Source organism: Saccopteryx bilineata, chromosome 5 (assembly GCF_036850765.1).
Source record: "Saccopteryx bilineata isolate mSacBil1 chromosome 5, mSacBil1_pri_phased_curated, whole genome shotgun sequence".
Classification (NCBI taxonomy): domain Eukaryota; kingdom Metazoa; phylum Chordata; class Mammalia; order Chiroptera; family Emballonuridae; genus Saccopteryx; species Saccopteryx bilineata.
Genome location: NC_089494.1, coordinates 63346671 through 63363173, shown reverse-complemented (window position 1 = coordinate 63363173; position 16503 = coordinate 63346671). Strand labels below are relative to the sequence as shown.

At 42.6% G+C, this 16503-nt stretch overlaps 1 protein-coding gene across 19 annotated transcripts in view; it reads left to right on the top strand.

Moving 5' to 3' along the window:
- The window catches only part of RAPGEF4 (Rap guanine nucleotide exchange factor 4), a 328733-nt gene that overhangs the window by 299902 nt on the left and 12328 nt on the right, over positions 1-16503 (top strand). For all 19 annotated transcript variants that reach the window (XM_066280130.1, XM_066280129.1, XM_066280128.1 and 16 more), the window contains 6 exons: positions 1081-1206; positions 1629-1807; positions 5301-5391; positions 9220-9270; positions 10051-10138; positions 10549-10613. In XM_066280130.1, coding sequence (XP_066136227.1) covers positions 1081-1206; positions 1629-1807; positions 5301-5391; positions 9220-9270; positions 10051-10138; positions 10549-10613 — 600 coding nt within the window. The remainder of the gene's footprint in view (positions 1-1080; positions 1207-1628; positions 1808-5300; positions 5392-9219; positions 9271-10050; positions 10139-10548; positions 10614-16503) is intronic.

Sequence of the window (16503 nt, the reverse complement as noted above, 5' to 3'; positions counted from 1 at the left end):
TTGATGTGCAGTGTGGTACTTGCTGGTCAGGGCTGATGCCTTTCTTAGACTGCCAGCTTTCAAATGCAGGGACCACCTACATCCTGAACGTGTAATTTCTTTAGTGCCCAGAATGTAGTGGGCATTTATAGAATGCAATGTTTATGGGTGATGATTATAACGGTGATGGTACAACTTATATAATATGAGTGCTTTCAATCTAAATATTGCATCTCCAGATGTGGTATGCATGATATTAGGGAAATTCTTATTCAGTTCATGTGACTTTTATAACTTTGTACATATGTTATAGATAGATAGGTATTAATATTTCATACAAAAGTTTTCAATGTATAAGAATCATTCATCTCACTACGGAAAGCACTATAAATCATTTCTCATAAAATGAAAGGAAATAAGTAAGTTGGATGCAAAATTGTGACTGAGGGTCTCCCAGAGAGTACCAGAGCTTGGTTTCCTGATGCCTCGCCCAAAGCATCTTGACCACTTGCAAAGCATCCTTAGCACAACACTCCCAGAGAGTGGATGAATCACGCAGGGCACAGAGCCCTTCACCTAATAACCCCAGGCAATGTGTTATAAGAGATGAGAATGTGGCAACTTGACCACAGTCACCAGTCCCAGCAGAGTAAGTAGTAATTAGCCCTGTGGCTGAATGTCCAAAAATGCCAGGCCTGCTTTGCAACAGCCTCACTGGGAAACAGGAGGAAAAAAAAGTCTCCAAGGACTTCTTACTTGTTTACCAGAGAAAATAAATTGTTTCCAGAGAGCTCCCAGGCCCGAGCAGAAGAGAACCCCTACAGGTCACTCTTCTCTGAATCTTGTCTGTCACGGTCCACATTTTCCAGTTAGTGGAATTGATTATCGTGACGATAATGACGTTAAAGATGGCACCGACGTAAGTGAGCATTAAGAGTAAAGGCATCTTTCTCCTCTGGGTAAAAAAAAAAAAATCAAAGTCTCAAGATTTTCCTAAAAGCATTTCCAGAATCCTTCCCTCTCAGCTACTCCTTAAAGCAGTCTGCATTAAGTGCCTACCTGTTTTGAGATTGTGATACGTTTTTGCATGATTATTCATAGACTCCCTTGCCAGAACAGGAAGGCCCAACAGTTGGAACAGTGGGAACTTTTGAACTGATGAGCTCGAAAGATTTAGCATACCAGATGACAATTTATGATTGGGAACTCTTCAACTGTGTGCATGAGGTAAGCTGCTTGATTGAGAGCATTAGTAGGTGCCATGGCAATTTCGGGGGGAGCCTGCTGGCACCCTCAGCTGCGAGTGGTAACACGCGCTGCAATGTGGAAACCACATGATCATGTTTTTAATATTGAGTTTATTAATAAAGCCTGTCATAAAGTCTTTGAGTGTTAGAGAAAAATCTTTATGATTTACAGTAAGCTATGTCTTCCTGAGGATATTGAGCCAACAGCACATAGTTTACTGCTGATCTATTTAACAAGCCTCATTGCAGCCCTTCAGACCTGGAGTGTAAGTCACATCCAGGGCAGTGATTATATTCACCTTTGCTGACCAATGTCGATTTGTCTTGACAAACAGAAGAGCCTCACTGGTGTGGCTTCGATGGAAACGCAGAGAAGTGAAATTGTTTTCCTTTCTTTTCTAGCTGGAGCTAATCTATCACACATTTGGAAGGCATAATTTTAAAAAGACCACGGCGAACTTGGATTTGTTCCTGAGGAGATTTAATGAAATTCAGTTTTGGGTTGTCACTGAGATTTGCCTTTGTTCCCAGCCCAGCAAGCGTGTTCAGCTCTTAAAAAAATTTATTAAGATAGCGGCCCAGTAAGTATCATTAGCTTGGGAAGAGAAAAGCGTTGGAGCTACATTTTCATTTTGTTCTCTCAGACTACACCTTAAAAAAAGAAAAGCAAGATGTAGGATCTCCTAGTGCACAAAGGGGCTTAAGAATAACCACCCTCGTCTAAAAGATTAATTTTGTCTAGTGTTTGTAATATTGTACATCAGTGTATGAATTGACATCTTACAGCATTGATGCTGGAGCCAAAATCATAACTGTGTTTTGCTCTAAACTAGTCAGACTCGGCGCCTCCTTCCATCCATGTAAAGAGTCCTTCAGCAAAGTTCTGTTGTAGAAAGTTCGGTTCTAGAAGGCTCCCGAAGTCGATGTTCAACATAACACATTCTCACCAGTAGAGGGCAGTGGGCACCCGATGTACAACAACAGCACCTCCGACTCAGCCAGAATAAAGTCAGTAAAATGCACAATAGCGAGCTAACCTGCCACAGGAGAGTCGTCTCTGTAAACATCAGAAAAAGCAAGCATGTTAAAAATATTCTATTTAACAACACTTCATGGGAAACAAGTTATTTACTGCGGGGGCCAGTTAAGATTTCTCCCTGACATGATTTTAATCTTCTGCTCTTCAGATATGCCTGACAACCTCCTGTTTACGTCCATGTTTTTGGTATCGCCACCATGCTAAAAATAGAATGCTAAATGCGGCCTGTGGCTGGGAGATGTCTTTCCTCTCTAAATGCAGGCAGTGCAAGTGCAGGAAGGTGGGGTGCGCAGTGATCCCAGTTGGCGAGTCTCTTGAACCGAACAGTTAGAGCCTATACAGAGTCTGATTTCCAGAGCTGAACAAAGCAGCAAATGCTGCTTGACATTTTACACACATTGGCTTGCCAAATGCTTTGGATATTTTTGCCAGAAATTTGAGGGTTCCATCGGATCTCCAGATCCCTTGGATTCGAATACTGATGTCTCTTAATTGGGAAAAGCTGCGTTTTTGAAGAAAGATTTGGTAAAATGGTGCTTATGAATTTCTGGTTCAGAGTGCGGCCACTTTCCCTAGGAGCCGGAAATAGCCTTGTTGCAAGGGACAAACACCTTCACATATTGGAAGGAGGTGATTATGGAAGCTGTGACAATATGTGCCTTCCCATGGCAAGGGGCACGTTCTCTCCTCGCACCACCTGGCAGGGCTCAGTGCCACAGGGGCGAGAGGCGGCCTGCACACAAACACGGGATGGCAGAAACCGTGTGGCCTGCTCCTGTTGTTTTACAGAGGCAGCACAGGAGGGCCTTTCAAGAACTCGGAAATTTTTAAAAATATTTTTGTCTTTCTTTCATCCTTCTGGTTATGTAAATGAGTAGGTGGATTTGGCCTTCGGTAGTACTGGGTTCATATTATTAAACCTTTATTAATCTGTGCTGTCCTACAGTGGCACTGTTTACCCAGCCCACCTAGAGGAGATTGGAGTTTTTCATAAACCGAGGTCTACAAGACTGGGGTCTAACCCTGTGGCTTAGCATGTGTTATCTGGTATTTTTAGAGAACTTCAATATATTCTGCTTATGATCTTTGACCTACCCAGATATTTATGAAGTTGGGGGTCCAGATGTTATCATCCTTTTCTATAGATGAAGAGTCTGAGGCATAGAGTAATTTTATGACTTATAAGGTGATAAAGTTAGTTGGGGCTCTGGCCAGTGGATTCAGTGATAGACAGTCGACCTGGCATGTGGATGCCCTGGGATTCAATTCTCAGTTAGGGCACACAGGAGAGGTGACCATCTGCTTCTCCACCCCTCTCGCTCCCCCTTTTCTCTCCCTCTCCTGCAGCCATGGCTCTATTGGTTTGAGCTCATTAGCCCCAGGTGCTGAGAATGGCCCCATGTAGCCTCCACCTCAGGCACTAAAAATAGCTCAGTTGCGAGTATGGACCCAGATGCAGAGCATTGACCCTAGATGGGGGTTGCTAGGTAAATCCCAGTTGGGGCACATGCAGGAGACTGTCTCTTTATCTCCTCTCCTCACTTGGAAAAGAAGAAAAAATTAAAAAAAATTAGTTGATTACATGACCAGAAAGACCAGTCTGCAGCCCTGCATGCTTTCTTTTAAGACCCCGTAGACAGGACAAAAGTAAACGTGTGTGCATGACTCGACTCAGTGCCTTCAACCCTGGCAGGGGAGGTCTCTGAAATTGCATTCAGCCCCTGTCCTGAGAGCCACTGTCCTCACAGCAAAGGCCTTGCTAGCTTTTTCACTGATGGCATCAGATACACAGAGCGTCTCTGAAATCTACTTTCCTATATACACAGACCATTTAAGAATCACTCATTGCTACCTCTGCAAGATCAAGGGCAGCAAATGCAACAAGTCAATTAGCCTTTTACAAAAACATTAATCCAAACAGGATTTAATTATGATATAGTCAACTTAGATAACCACATTGATTTGGGGTAAAAAGATTTGTTGCTTAATTGCCAAATGAATTATGGTTTCCCTTTCCAAGGAGCTGGTATGAAGTTAGGGAGTCCCTTTTTTAAAAATCAATCCAGGCCTGACCTGTGGTGGCGCAGTGGATAAAACGTTGACCTGGAAATGCTGAGGTCGCCGGTTCGAAACCCTGGGCTTGCCTGGTCAAGGCACATATGGGAGTTGATGCTTCCAGCTCCTCCCCCCTTCTCTCTCTCTCTGTCTCTCTCTCTCCCTCTCTCTGTCCTCTCTAAAAATGAATGAATGAATAAATAAATAAATAAATAAATAAATAAATAAAAATCAATCCAGCTATCTGGGCTAAATATTGTCATTCTAAGAAGAAGTTTTGGTTTTGTTTTATAATAGTCTTATTCCCAAATATGTATTTATAAAAGCTCATGGTGGCAGAGTACAGATTCGAAGTTACCAACTTCACTAACGTCAGTAAAACACAGAGGAAACATGGTGGTTTTGGTCTTGTCATTTTGTCAATTCCTTAGGGTTTTTTTTTCTCAGCTTTAAAACTCCTTGTGTCCATAGAGAGTGTGACTGGTATATTGATATTTTTCACTAGACTTGAAGTATTTGCATGGCAGGTAGCGGGCACGGGGGCTGCAGCAGTGTGATTGCCTTGTTCCCTCTCACGCTGCCTGAGGGAGCACCCAGCTTCCCGCTAACGGTCTGGGCATCATCCAGGGCACGGGCGTTCTCTCTTCCCCTCCCAGGAGATGTTTCCCTCGGGTTCCACAAGGCTTTTAGCAAGCTCTGGGGTCATAATAACAACCTCTAGGGTAGGTGTCTTTAAATTCCTTCTCAAAACCTGGACGGAGCAGGCCTAAACCATCACCTTTCTAAAATTACAGAGAGAACTCAAACAGTAGAATGTGGTCACTCAAGTGGAACTTACACAGTGCATTAATCTATCATTGCCTGTTCTCATAAAGGAGTCCTGATGAATATAAATGACTATCAGAAAATAGAACTCTAATTTTTTTTTATCTCACTCAAAGTGGCATTTCACTTATAAACATGTGCCTCTTGTGTTTCAGCTGTAAGGAGTACAAAAATCTGAATTCCTTTTTTGCCATCGTCATGGGACTGAGTAATGTTGCTGTGAGCCGCTTGGCACTAACGTGGGAGGTAAGCTTCAGCAGAGATCCAGCTGTGACTTTCACCTTGAGAATAAAAACACAGGCTCACTGGTGAGCGTTCTGTATAGAAATATCGCTCACACTTGTGTAACAATGGAAAAGGTGGGACACTTTGAGGGAGGTGACCGGTCTCCTTTTTCTAGTTGCCTCAGAGTATGAATTTAAAAAGGTATTGCTCATCCTTTTGTGTATTGGGGGGGTGAGGGGGTGGGTAGGAACTCAGCTTCTTGGCCAGTACAATGTAACTCCAGTTCCTAGGTGTCATGGGACCAGCAACATTACGTGGATGACTTCAGAGATTTTGCTCATGAATTCCATTGTTCTCTGAAAGTCTGCTTATTGCTTTTGCAATAAACTTTATCAATGATTAAGGGAGGACGGAAAATTCATTTCCCCCCCAAGTAGTCATTTTGCTTTTGGGAGAATTAGCCAGAAGGCCAACTGTTTGGCCCGGCTGAGTCTTAAGTATCTCTTAAGCACTTGGCCGACCTCCCTGTGTATGGAGGAACAGCAGTTGGCCAGTAGTCAGTTTGGGGCGAAAGTTATGCAGGTGTGTTATGAATTTCTGTAGCAAATGTGATTACTGGTTTGGTGATAGTTGGTCATTTGTGCTAGAGAAAAAAATTCATTTTTCATTAGCTAAGTACTCAAAATGTGCCTGGCCCCTTACATGCAAGATGTAGTCAAAGAAATACGAACCTCTAATAGAACATACACACAAAAATAGACTCTCGCTAAAAATAGAAAAGTATGTGTAAGTGGGACACAAAAAGAGGGCAAGAAGCTGATAACAGAGACTTAATCTGCAGTGGTGCTTAAAGGCAGCTGTTTGCACCTCTCAATGTTTTCCATGGAACAGTTTCTTCCCTCGGTCCCTCTTGCAACTGTTTTCTTCAAGGAAACTTTGTTTATTGGGCAGGTCTTCACAGGTCCTTCTGTCTTGGTTTTCTCTTAAAGTTCCAGGAAGATGCAGCACAGAGCAGCTCATCCCCTGAATATAGGGATGAGGGAACGGCGCGGCCCACGGGCTGGCAGCTGTATCGTCTTCCACCTCCTGGAAGGACAGAGCTGGTTTGCCAGTAACGCTGAGCCGGGATGCCGCTGAGCCGGGACGCCGCAGTGCCGGCTCCCCTGACCTGAGCCCGCGGCTCTTGGACTCTGTGGAGACCCAGGGTTTCCTCTCTGATAATCTGCTTTCCCCAACCTGTTTCCAGCTTCTTATCCCCCCACAGAGTCCAAATGAGTTGCCTGAGATCATCCAAAAAGTAGAAAGTCGCCCTGGCTGAATAGCTTGGTTGGTTAGAGCTTGTTGTCATCCCGAAGTACAGAGGTTGCTACTTTGATCCCGGCCAGGGCACATACAGAAACAGATGTTCCTGCTCTCTCCTGCTTTCTCCCTTTCTTTAAAATCAATAAAATAAACATTAATAAACAGATAGATAGATATATAGATAGATAATGATAGATAGACTTTTTAAAAAGAAGTAGAAAGCCTCATAGTGGTCCGGGAAGGCCTGGTGTAAGTCCTGCCTGACAGCAGCCAGCCACTAAGGCTGTGGCATGTGAGGAGCATTAGAAGAGGCCCCTTTCCTGGTCCAGTGAGGAAAGTGGAGGCTGCGTGGGGGAAGGAGGGTGCAGTCAGCACAGGCAGAGAGTTCACTAGCCAGGCCTTCAGTCTCACAGGGAATGGGACAGCATCCATCATTCTGTGAGCTTCTGTTTTCATCCTGGCATGTTGCTGAAGGGAGCAGATTAACCTTTCATCATTTATAAGCCTTTATGTTTCTAAGGTGAATATAATTAAGTCGTTTGGTAAGAAGATCTGTTATTTGGGTTCATCTACCTGTACGTGCCAAGGGCCTCCCCTGGGCTTCCCGCGCAGCTGCAGTGAGAGCCGGGAAGGCGGCGTGAGCAGCCTGGGAAATGGCGCCTCACCTCCAGGAACCACAGAGCTGTTTGAACCTGTCCATGAACAAGACAGAAAGTCAGGTTGAACCACATGGCAAAGGAAATGGATCAAATTAGAAGGGGAGGACCAATCTGAGCTCACGCAAATGGGAATAACCCGGAGCAGGCTCCTGAGCCCTGTGGTATGACATTTGGGGCAGGAGCGTTCTCTGTGTGGAGGCTGTCCTGTGCATTGCAGGATACTTAGCAGCATCCCTAGCCTCCACCTGCTGTATACCAGCAGCACCTGTCACCTCGCTCCACCCCAGTGACAACAGAAGTGTCTGCAGACATCATCAGATATTCCCAGGGGTGGGGTGCAAAATGGCCCGCAGTGGAGAACCACAGCTCTGGAAGCGTGAGGTGTGAACAGATCATGGTATTAAGACTCATAACAGTTTTTAGTACCATATGACCTCCTGCCTTTGACCCAAAAGCCAGCTAAATCAAGAGAGAGAACTAGTATGACAGATCTAACACAAAATCCAACCCCTCCTAATTTTTCAAGTGGTCTGTGTTCATGGAAAGTCACGGCCTAACAGGATGACTTGGGTGCTCTGTGTGGGATGCGCTGGGGCAACTCGTGAAGCCCATGCAGCTTCCATCTCTTTGAACTTTCCTTCTAAGCAAGGGTATCAGGTTTCCTTGGAACGCAGCTGGAAAACAGGTGCTAGGAAATGCCTTTTGCTCCTGGAAACAAAATAATATATTTTACCATGTTTAAGTGGGAATATTTAAACTGATTCAGATATGAGGGGGAAAGAAGAAATGGGTTTTTCTGTGGGTGGCAGAGACCTGATTGGTGAATCAGTTGTTGACATCACCGTGCAAAGCAGAGCAGAGCTGGGAATCTCTGAGACTGGAGCTTCCTCAAAGCTCCACAGTCTCGGGACGAGGAAACACGTTACACTGCTCTGTCCTGGTGTGGCCCGGTTGGGAGAGAAAAGTTCAGCTTTACTAAACGCTTTGAACCTAAGCAAAGTGAGAGCCAAAGATTGGAAGATGTTTCTGTATTGAGCTACTGGTATAGATACATAGGCACGATCAGTGGTGTTGAATCGTGTGCCAAAATATAAACATAAGTAATTACTAAATTGATGGACTGTAATTACGAAGTTTTTGCATCAGAGCAGGGCAGAGAAATTGTGTGGGAGAAGTGCTTGTGTAGAAAATCAAAAAGCAGACAGAAGAGGCAGTAGAAAAAGAAGCTGGTGATGTGAATTACAGAGGCTGCGATCCTATCAGCTGTGTGACTGGGAATTTCATTTAAACTGTGAGACTTCTTCCTCTCTAAAACACAGGTTTAATCTACCTAAATGAATATTAATTGAACACCTACTGTGTTCCTGACACTCTGGAAGCATGGGGTGTGAATAAGTAATAGTATTAAGACTATTGGCACTGAGGACATAGCAATAAATGAAACTGGTAAAAATCCCTTATCTCGTGTAGCTTGCATCGTAAGGGAGAAGGGTCAAACAAAATAGGAAATTTCTAAAACTTTTCATCCTAATATTTCCTGGTCTAAATTTCATAATTGTGGGAATAAGAGAGTTGAATTCCAAAACATTTGTAATCTGGGAATGCAGTCCTCTTTATGAATGATCCATTTCAGGAAATATTATACAAGCAGTAAAACCAAAGCATCCAAGGTTACTTTTGATTCAACTACGTTAGGACTTTTAAAAAGTGAGTTCTCTATATTCTAGAAGATTATCCTCAAATGAAAAGACAGATCACAGTCTGTCCTGTCCTAGAGATATTTGATTAGGAGCCGAAAGAAATACATTTTCCCTAGAAATGGTAACACACGATACTATATGGGTATTGAATCTGACATACGAGTGTGGCATTTTCATTTCATTAACAGAAACTGCCAAGCAAGTTCAAGAAGTTCTATGCAGAGTTTGAAAGTTTAATGGTAAGTGACAGTGGCTCCTTTATTCTGTTCACTGTCTGCATTAATTCAATTTCTGATGAGCTGAATTGAAGTTCGCATTTCAGAAATTTTATCTGTCCTTGTATGACTTTAAGAAGTTTATGATCCCGTTTTAGTGCTGCTAAAACAAGCATGTCTGACTAATGAATGGCACTCTCAGGAACGAACTTAAAGAGGACTTATGTCCCACATAAGGTCAATTTGTGTAACTAAGAAAAGCAGTGTAATAGGAGCCTCTTCATCTAGCACAGGTTCGCTATGGGTTGGAAGCTGCATTTTTCTTGGCTTGCCAAAATTATTTTTCCCCACTGGCTGGGAGGTGTTAACAGACAGGAAAGGAGAGAGGGGGACTTGGCAGGAGTGACAGGATGGCTTTAGAGAGGGCATGTCGGGATGGGCCGTGCTGTGCAGGCAGAGAGGAGGGGGATCCGAGCTCCGAGGGAGGAGCAGTGCTTGGGGAGGAGGGAGTCCTGTGGTTGGGGTCTGTTTTACATGCTTTTTATTTGCTATCAGAGGAATCTCTCCCCTTGGTCTCTATAGGCAGATCTCCCTTTCAAACAAGAAAGGAAACAAAAAGCAAATGATCTTCAGGTCAAAGTGGTTTTAACACACAAGTCAATTTGTTTAACCAAGTCTAGCTTTTGTAGCTACCCTTGGTTCCCAACAACCTGATTGTGGGATGACAAGGCTGGGTGTGTCAGGAGGTCAAGGGGGTGGTGTATGTGTCATTAATTGTTAATCAGCCTCTCTGTGTTTCTCAAGGATCCTTCAAGAAACCACAGGGCCTACAGGCTGACAGTGGCTAAGCTGGAGCCTCCTCTCATCCCCTTCATGCCCTTGCTCATCAAAGGTAATTCTAAGAAATGCACAGGCCTAGCCCGCCATGAGTACGTGGGGAAGGGAATGAGCAAGAGCCTAATCAGACGGATCTTTTTGGGAAGGAAGATGCCATCCTCCCACCTTCTTCATTATCTCCTCTCAGCCCTGACTTTTCTGAAAGGGCTGGGAAGATTATTGGAGGAACAGGAATACACAGTTTAGAAGACTTGATAGTGAAACAGAGAGTTAGTTGAGAAATTTTACTAACCTCAGGCAAAGTGCTTTAGAAAGTTAAACACCTAACATAAAAGGAACTATTGTCGGCTTTTTTCAACTGCAGTGTTATGCAAATCCTCCAGCATAATCTAATGGTGCTATTGTGCTTTCTTAGTATGACATATTTCAGTTAGTGATTAGAATGTAACTTTTATTTCTTTGCAGATATGACATTTACTCATGAGGGGAACAAGACGTTCATTGACAATCTAGTAAACTTTGAAAAAATGGTACGTGCAGTATTATAACCTTAACCACAGTGTGGTTTTTTTAAGTAAAATTTGCATTTGTACTAATAAAGGAAATAATTTTCATATACGCTGCCATGTTAAAAAGGTAGTTACACATAAAAGAGTTGAAATATTTGGTTCAAATTGGCTGCCTCGTTTAGCCTGTCAGTTCTCTCTCCTGAGGTGGAATTGTGTGCGTGTGCCGCTCACCACGGCAGCTCACTTTTACGCTGCGTGCTCCGCGTTCTTGGCTGCCTGTTGCTAAAACGCACGAATGCTCCAGAATGACTTCCATGTTGTTGTTTTGTTGTAAGGTCTGTGGAGCTAGACTGCCCCAGGAAGCCTTTGAAATATTTATCTGCTGAGCCTGACTTGAGTGGATATAGGTAAAAGGCAACTCCATAGCCAATCTTTATTATAGACTGTTCATCTAAATGCATATTGTTTATTCCAATGAAGTTCACCAATGTTCAGAGTGGAACTTCAATATCTTTATAACCAAGACCAAAATTTTTTATATAACAGATGTGGAACTGGCACATATTCAGTATTTTTAGTCCCCCCCCCACACACACACACACACACTACCACAAAAAAAAAAATGCTGTGTTTTTTGGCATTAGTTACTTTGCAGTTTATTTTCTTATCTTCTGCAAAGCAATAAAGCTGGTCATGCCAAAACCTTTACTTAGCTACATAGTGCATGTTAATGGAATGCTCCATTGTCTTCTAAATCCTTTGGCTGCAGCCTGGATGGATGAGGTGTTGCCTGGTGTATTTGCTGGTGAGTGTCTGCCCGGGCTGTGGTTTGCATCGGTGAATGTGGTTTTTGCAAGAGAAGCTCAGGGCTGGAGTTCAGGACGTATGAGCTTCAATTCTCAGCTTCAGCGCTCTGCAGCTGTCCCTTGTCTGTGGGTCAGTTTCCCCAATAGAATATGGGGATTATGCCTGCTCCATGTGTCCCGGAGATTGTTGATGTGTCCAGAGTATATAAGTATTCATGTAAGGCACAGAGTACTACAGAAGTCTTATCAGAAAACTGTTCCATTTGTTCCTTGAGATCCAACTAGCTGGCATGGCTCCAGGAGAATTTGAAACATCCTTCCACAATCCTATTAGACACACACTAATCAGCTCTGGGAATGAGTTTATTACAAAGGCCTGTCTGATAAAGAAGTACAGCAATTGCTGGGTACTAGATTCCCATGTCTTAAGCTTCTTAAGAAATAGCATATGAGGTTCTGGCTGGGTAGCTCAGTTGGTTAGAGCATTGTCCCAGTATTCCAAGGTTATGGGTTTGATCCCTGGTCAGGGCACATACAAGAATCAACCAATGAATGCATATATAAACGGAACAACAAATCAGTGTTTTTCTCTCTTTCTCTCTGTCTCTGTCTCTGTCTCTGTCTCTTTCAACCTCTTCCTCTCTCTTTAAAGAAACCTTTATAGTTTTGCAATAAATTCACTTAAAAAATGTGGCCTGGGGAACAAAAAGTAAAATAAGATAAAATAATTTTTTTAAGAAAAGAAATAACACAAGAGTCTATACTCTTCAAAGACACTCTACACTGGAAGGCAAATATTTTCTCAGCAGTCTTCCCCTCCAACTGCCCCCAACACCATGGGCAGGGTATGAACATCTTTGTTAGTGTGTCAGTTTACTAATTTTTTGATCAAAGTTTAGAAAAATTCTTTTCTCATTTATTAGTATGGGGAATTAATATACTTCCTTGATTTTTCTAAAGAAAACCTGTGTTCCAGAAATGAAAGATTTAGCAAATAGATAGAGAACCTTCCAGATACTTATGCAGAAACGCAGACTGAAGGGTGGCTAACTAGCCATTTGACTGTAAAATATACATATATGTGCACAGAGGCATAGAAGTTAGAGTTTCCTAGAGTTGACTGAGCTTTTTAGAACTCTTGAACATTAAAGTTAACTAACAGAACAAATAAGAACAATAAAAATAATCTATCGAGAAGGATGAAAGTTGTGTCATCTGGGTTTTTAGACCCATACCCCACAAAGGTGAAGTGAAAATTGTATTCACTGGACATTAAGAGAGTTCCCCCTCTCCATTATGCACTTTGTGCCCGTTGCAGTGATTCTTACATGCTGAGCAGTGAGTAGAAAGGTCCTTTGCACCCTGACCTACTCAAAAAGAGTCTACTTTTGCTTAAAAGCTACTGAATGGCTAAGACAGCAGTTCAGCTGCAATAAGGGAAACCTGAATTAACAATGGTTTAAGCCAGTTAAGTGTGTATCTCTCTCACTTAAAGGTCCAAGTCAACATGGTAGCTCTACTCCAAGAGGCAGTCAAGGTTCCAGGCTTCTCTCTTGCCATTCCACCCTCCACATGGTCCAATATGGTGGACCACCAGGACCTCATTCTCGCCGGAGGGGAGGGGAAAGGGAAAAGGCAAAGATGTGCTTCTTCCCTAGAAGGTTATGACCTGGAGTTGCATTCACCTCTTGGCTCACCTTTTACTGGCCAGAAATTTAGTTCCATGAAAGAGAAGGTAGACTATGGAGCCCTACTTTTGGGTATCCATGTGCCTGCTAAAAATTAGGGAGTTCTATTACTATTGAAAAGAGGAGAAGAAAAGATACCAGAAAAGTACCGTTAGTTCTCTGCTCCTACAACTATAACTTTTATTTCATTTGATAAATCATACCATGATGAAGTTTAATTTTACAGCTGCTCTTCCATGAGTTAGATGTTGTTGGAAGATGAAACAGAATTTCAAAAAGATTTGCTTATGTTTTTTAAACCTGACTTTGGACAACGTGGCACTTGCTGTCAACTCTCCAACTCCTTCTCTTCATAAACGAGCCCCGCCCCCCGCCCCCACAGCACCGCCACTACCACCTACACCTCCCACTGGTGGCTGCTGGTATTAGTGTGTATCTTAGGAAAGGATACATCTCCCTTTTCAGATTGATGTCCATGCTGCATCGCAGTCCGTCCTCAGCAAGGCCGAGGTGATGAGCAGAGCTGGCAGCCTTTGTGGGACTGGTAGGCTGTGTCCTCAGAAGGAGCCCCTTGCCAGGAGCAGAAGTCACCCAGGTAGCCAGGAACACAGATGCCTTTTCTCTGTGGCAGCATTGCAGTCCCAGCAAACCACTGCGCCAACCCTAAGTATTTCTATTTTGAACCTCTTTACCCTTGAGGTATGAAATGAGGATTAGAGAATTTGTTGCATATTGGTTTTCAGGACTTATGAGTATGAACAAAAGAGAATTCACACTCTGATCCTTATGCCAATAAGAAAAAAAAAGGCAGACATTCTTTCATATTGGGGGAACATAAAGGAGTATGTTTGAATAAAGCCCTTTGTAGCTTTCTATGGCATACATGAATATTTATAACATTGAGGAAGTAGACTAGCAATGGATTAGAGGATAATACGTTGGCCGGCTGCCACTATCCCAGGCTGTATAAAGCGTGCTGATAGCCACAGTTGTTACTGTATTAGGAGGTTGGTTCTATTTCAGACGTAGCCATATTTAGGTGTGCTTATTTAATTTATGAGTATTATTTTAAGGTAGCCATTGTGTTTGGAATGAGAAGCATGGGCAAACTTCTATACTTCTGGAAACATTAACAGAAGCTAATTCATGAAGGAAAAGCCATGTTTTGAATCCTTTTATTTTTGTATTGTGGGGGAAAGGGAAAATCACCCTTTCCCCTTTTGATGCTTATGGCTTGTGGAAAACTGAAAATGACATAAGGCAGCTTAACAAGAGAAAAATCAAATTTAATATACTCATACGGGGAATTCACATAAGCATGAAGAATTCTGAAAACAGTAAAGCAAAAAGAGGTATATATATCATCCTGGACTGAGGAGGGAGAGGCAAGGGTCTGGGACTTTAAAGGGAAATCCCCAAAGTAGTCCTCGGTCCCTAGGAGATGATATACAATTAAGTTGATAAAATAAAAAGACTCACAGGGAGATCAAAAGAGTTCATATTTAGTAAACGAATGTTTGCAGGGACTTCTAGAGACAGTAGGACACAGGGAGGACCTTGATCAAACAGACCTTGCGAGGCTCCTCCCTATTACACCTACTTCAGATTAAACCGTACAGTTGGCACTTGAACAACATGGGTTTCAACTGTGCGGGTCCACTTAGATATGAATTTTTCTTTTCAATAAACACACAGTCTGCCCTTTGTTTCCCAGGTTTCCACCAGCAGATTTAACCAACCATGAGTTACAAAAGTACTTCTGATCCTTGGTTGGGAATCCATGGATGTGGAAGACGGACTATATGCATTGTCCTCCATCATTTTATTATATACGGGACTTGGGTGTCCTCAGAATTAGTATCAGTGAGGATCCTGGAACCAATCCCTTGAGGATACTGCTGAATGACTGTAGTTAAGTTTTGAGGGAGTCAAAAGCTATATGCCAATTTTCAACTGCATGGGGGTCAGCATCCCTAAACCCCATGTGTTCAAGTCTCGACTGTTGCTATCTCTGATGATAGCTTCTTCCTGGAGCAGGTTTGCTAGCTGAAACTCTTTCAGGCAGTTAAAGGCAAGGTCAAAGTTTCTTCCTGAGCCTCTGAGTATCAAAAATAACCAGCTTAAAATAATTAGTATCCCAAAGATTCATATTCTGGGGTGGCAAACCCTGTTCCCTCCATGTGATTATGTAATTAGCAACAATATGTTTTCTACCACCCATAATATTTACAAGTTTGTGGAGAGAGCACTGGGCTAATATCAAAAAGAATCTCCAAATAAAAATCTAGATGTTCAAGTCCACTTAATTCCAAGACCTTCCTAACACAGTAAAACTCTATAAGAGAGCTTTGAAAGTTTACTTCTTCACATAGAATTCACAAGCTTATATGCAGATTTTTCCAAAAGGTATGTTTCAAAGCAATACAATATGTGTAAAGTGTCCAGGCAGAGAACTCTGCTAGGAAGCATAAAGACATCCCAAAAGCAGTCCTCGGTTCCTAGGGTATTATATGCAGATATGAACATAAAGATATGGAATATTAAAAATCAAACAAAAAATATAAAAAACTAGTTCACAGTAATAATAAAAATAGATGTCAAAAAGGAAAGTGCAAAAAAAACTTCATGCAGTTGTATCAGAAAATAAAATCATATTAAATATAACAATATAATATATAATCAATCTTCTGAGCACCCATTCAGCCTCATCTCACACTTTATCCTCACTGTACTCAGTTCAAGTTGGCAAAACCAACCTTCTTTCTTTTCCCTCCCATCTCAGGGCCTTTGCACTATCTGTTACCTTTGTCTGAAATTGTCTTCCCATAGTCTTCACCTGTCTGGTTCCTCATCATTTAGGTCTTACTTAGTTCATGTGTCCCCTCCTCCCGGTGGTCTTCTCTGACCACTTCGAGCATTCTCTACCCTCCATACTCGCACTTCCAGGCAGATAACTCTGTCTTCATAGCTGGTTTACTCACACAGTCTGAGATGATCTTCTGCACTTGCCTCTTCATTGTTTGTCTTCCTCAATTGAATGTAAATGTCCTAGACTAGGTATCTTATCTGTTTGTTCACTAATGTTTCTCCAGCACTCGAAAGGTGTTTGGCACATTTTAAGTACGCAAAAAATATTTGCTGAGTAAAAGAATAACCCAGTCAGCCTGGTGGTGGTGCAGTGGATAGAACATCAGCCTGGGACCCAGAGGACCCTAGTTTGAAACCCCGAGGTCACCAGCTTGAGGCCAAAGGTTGCTGGCTTGAGCAAGGGGTCACTCACTCTACTGTAGCCCTCTAGTCAAGGCGCAGATGAGAAAGCAATCAATGAACAACTAAGGAACCACAACAAAGAATTGATGCTTCTCATCTCTCTCCTTCCTGTCTGTCTGTCCCTATCTGTCCCTCTCTTTGTCTCTC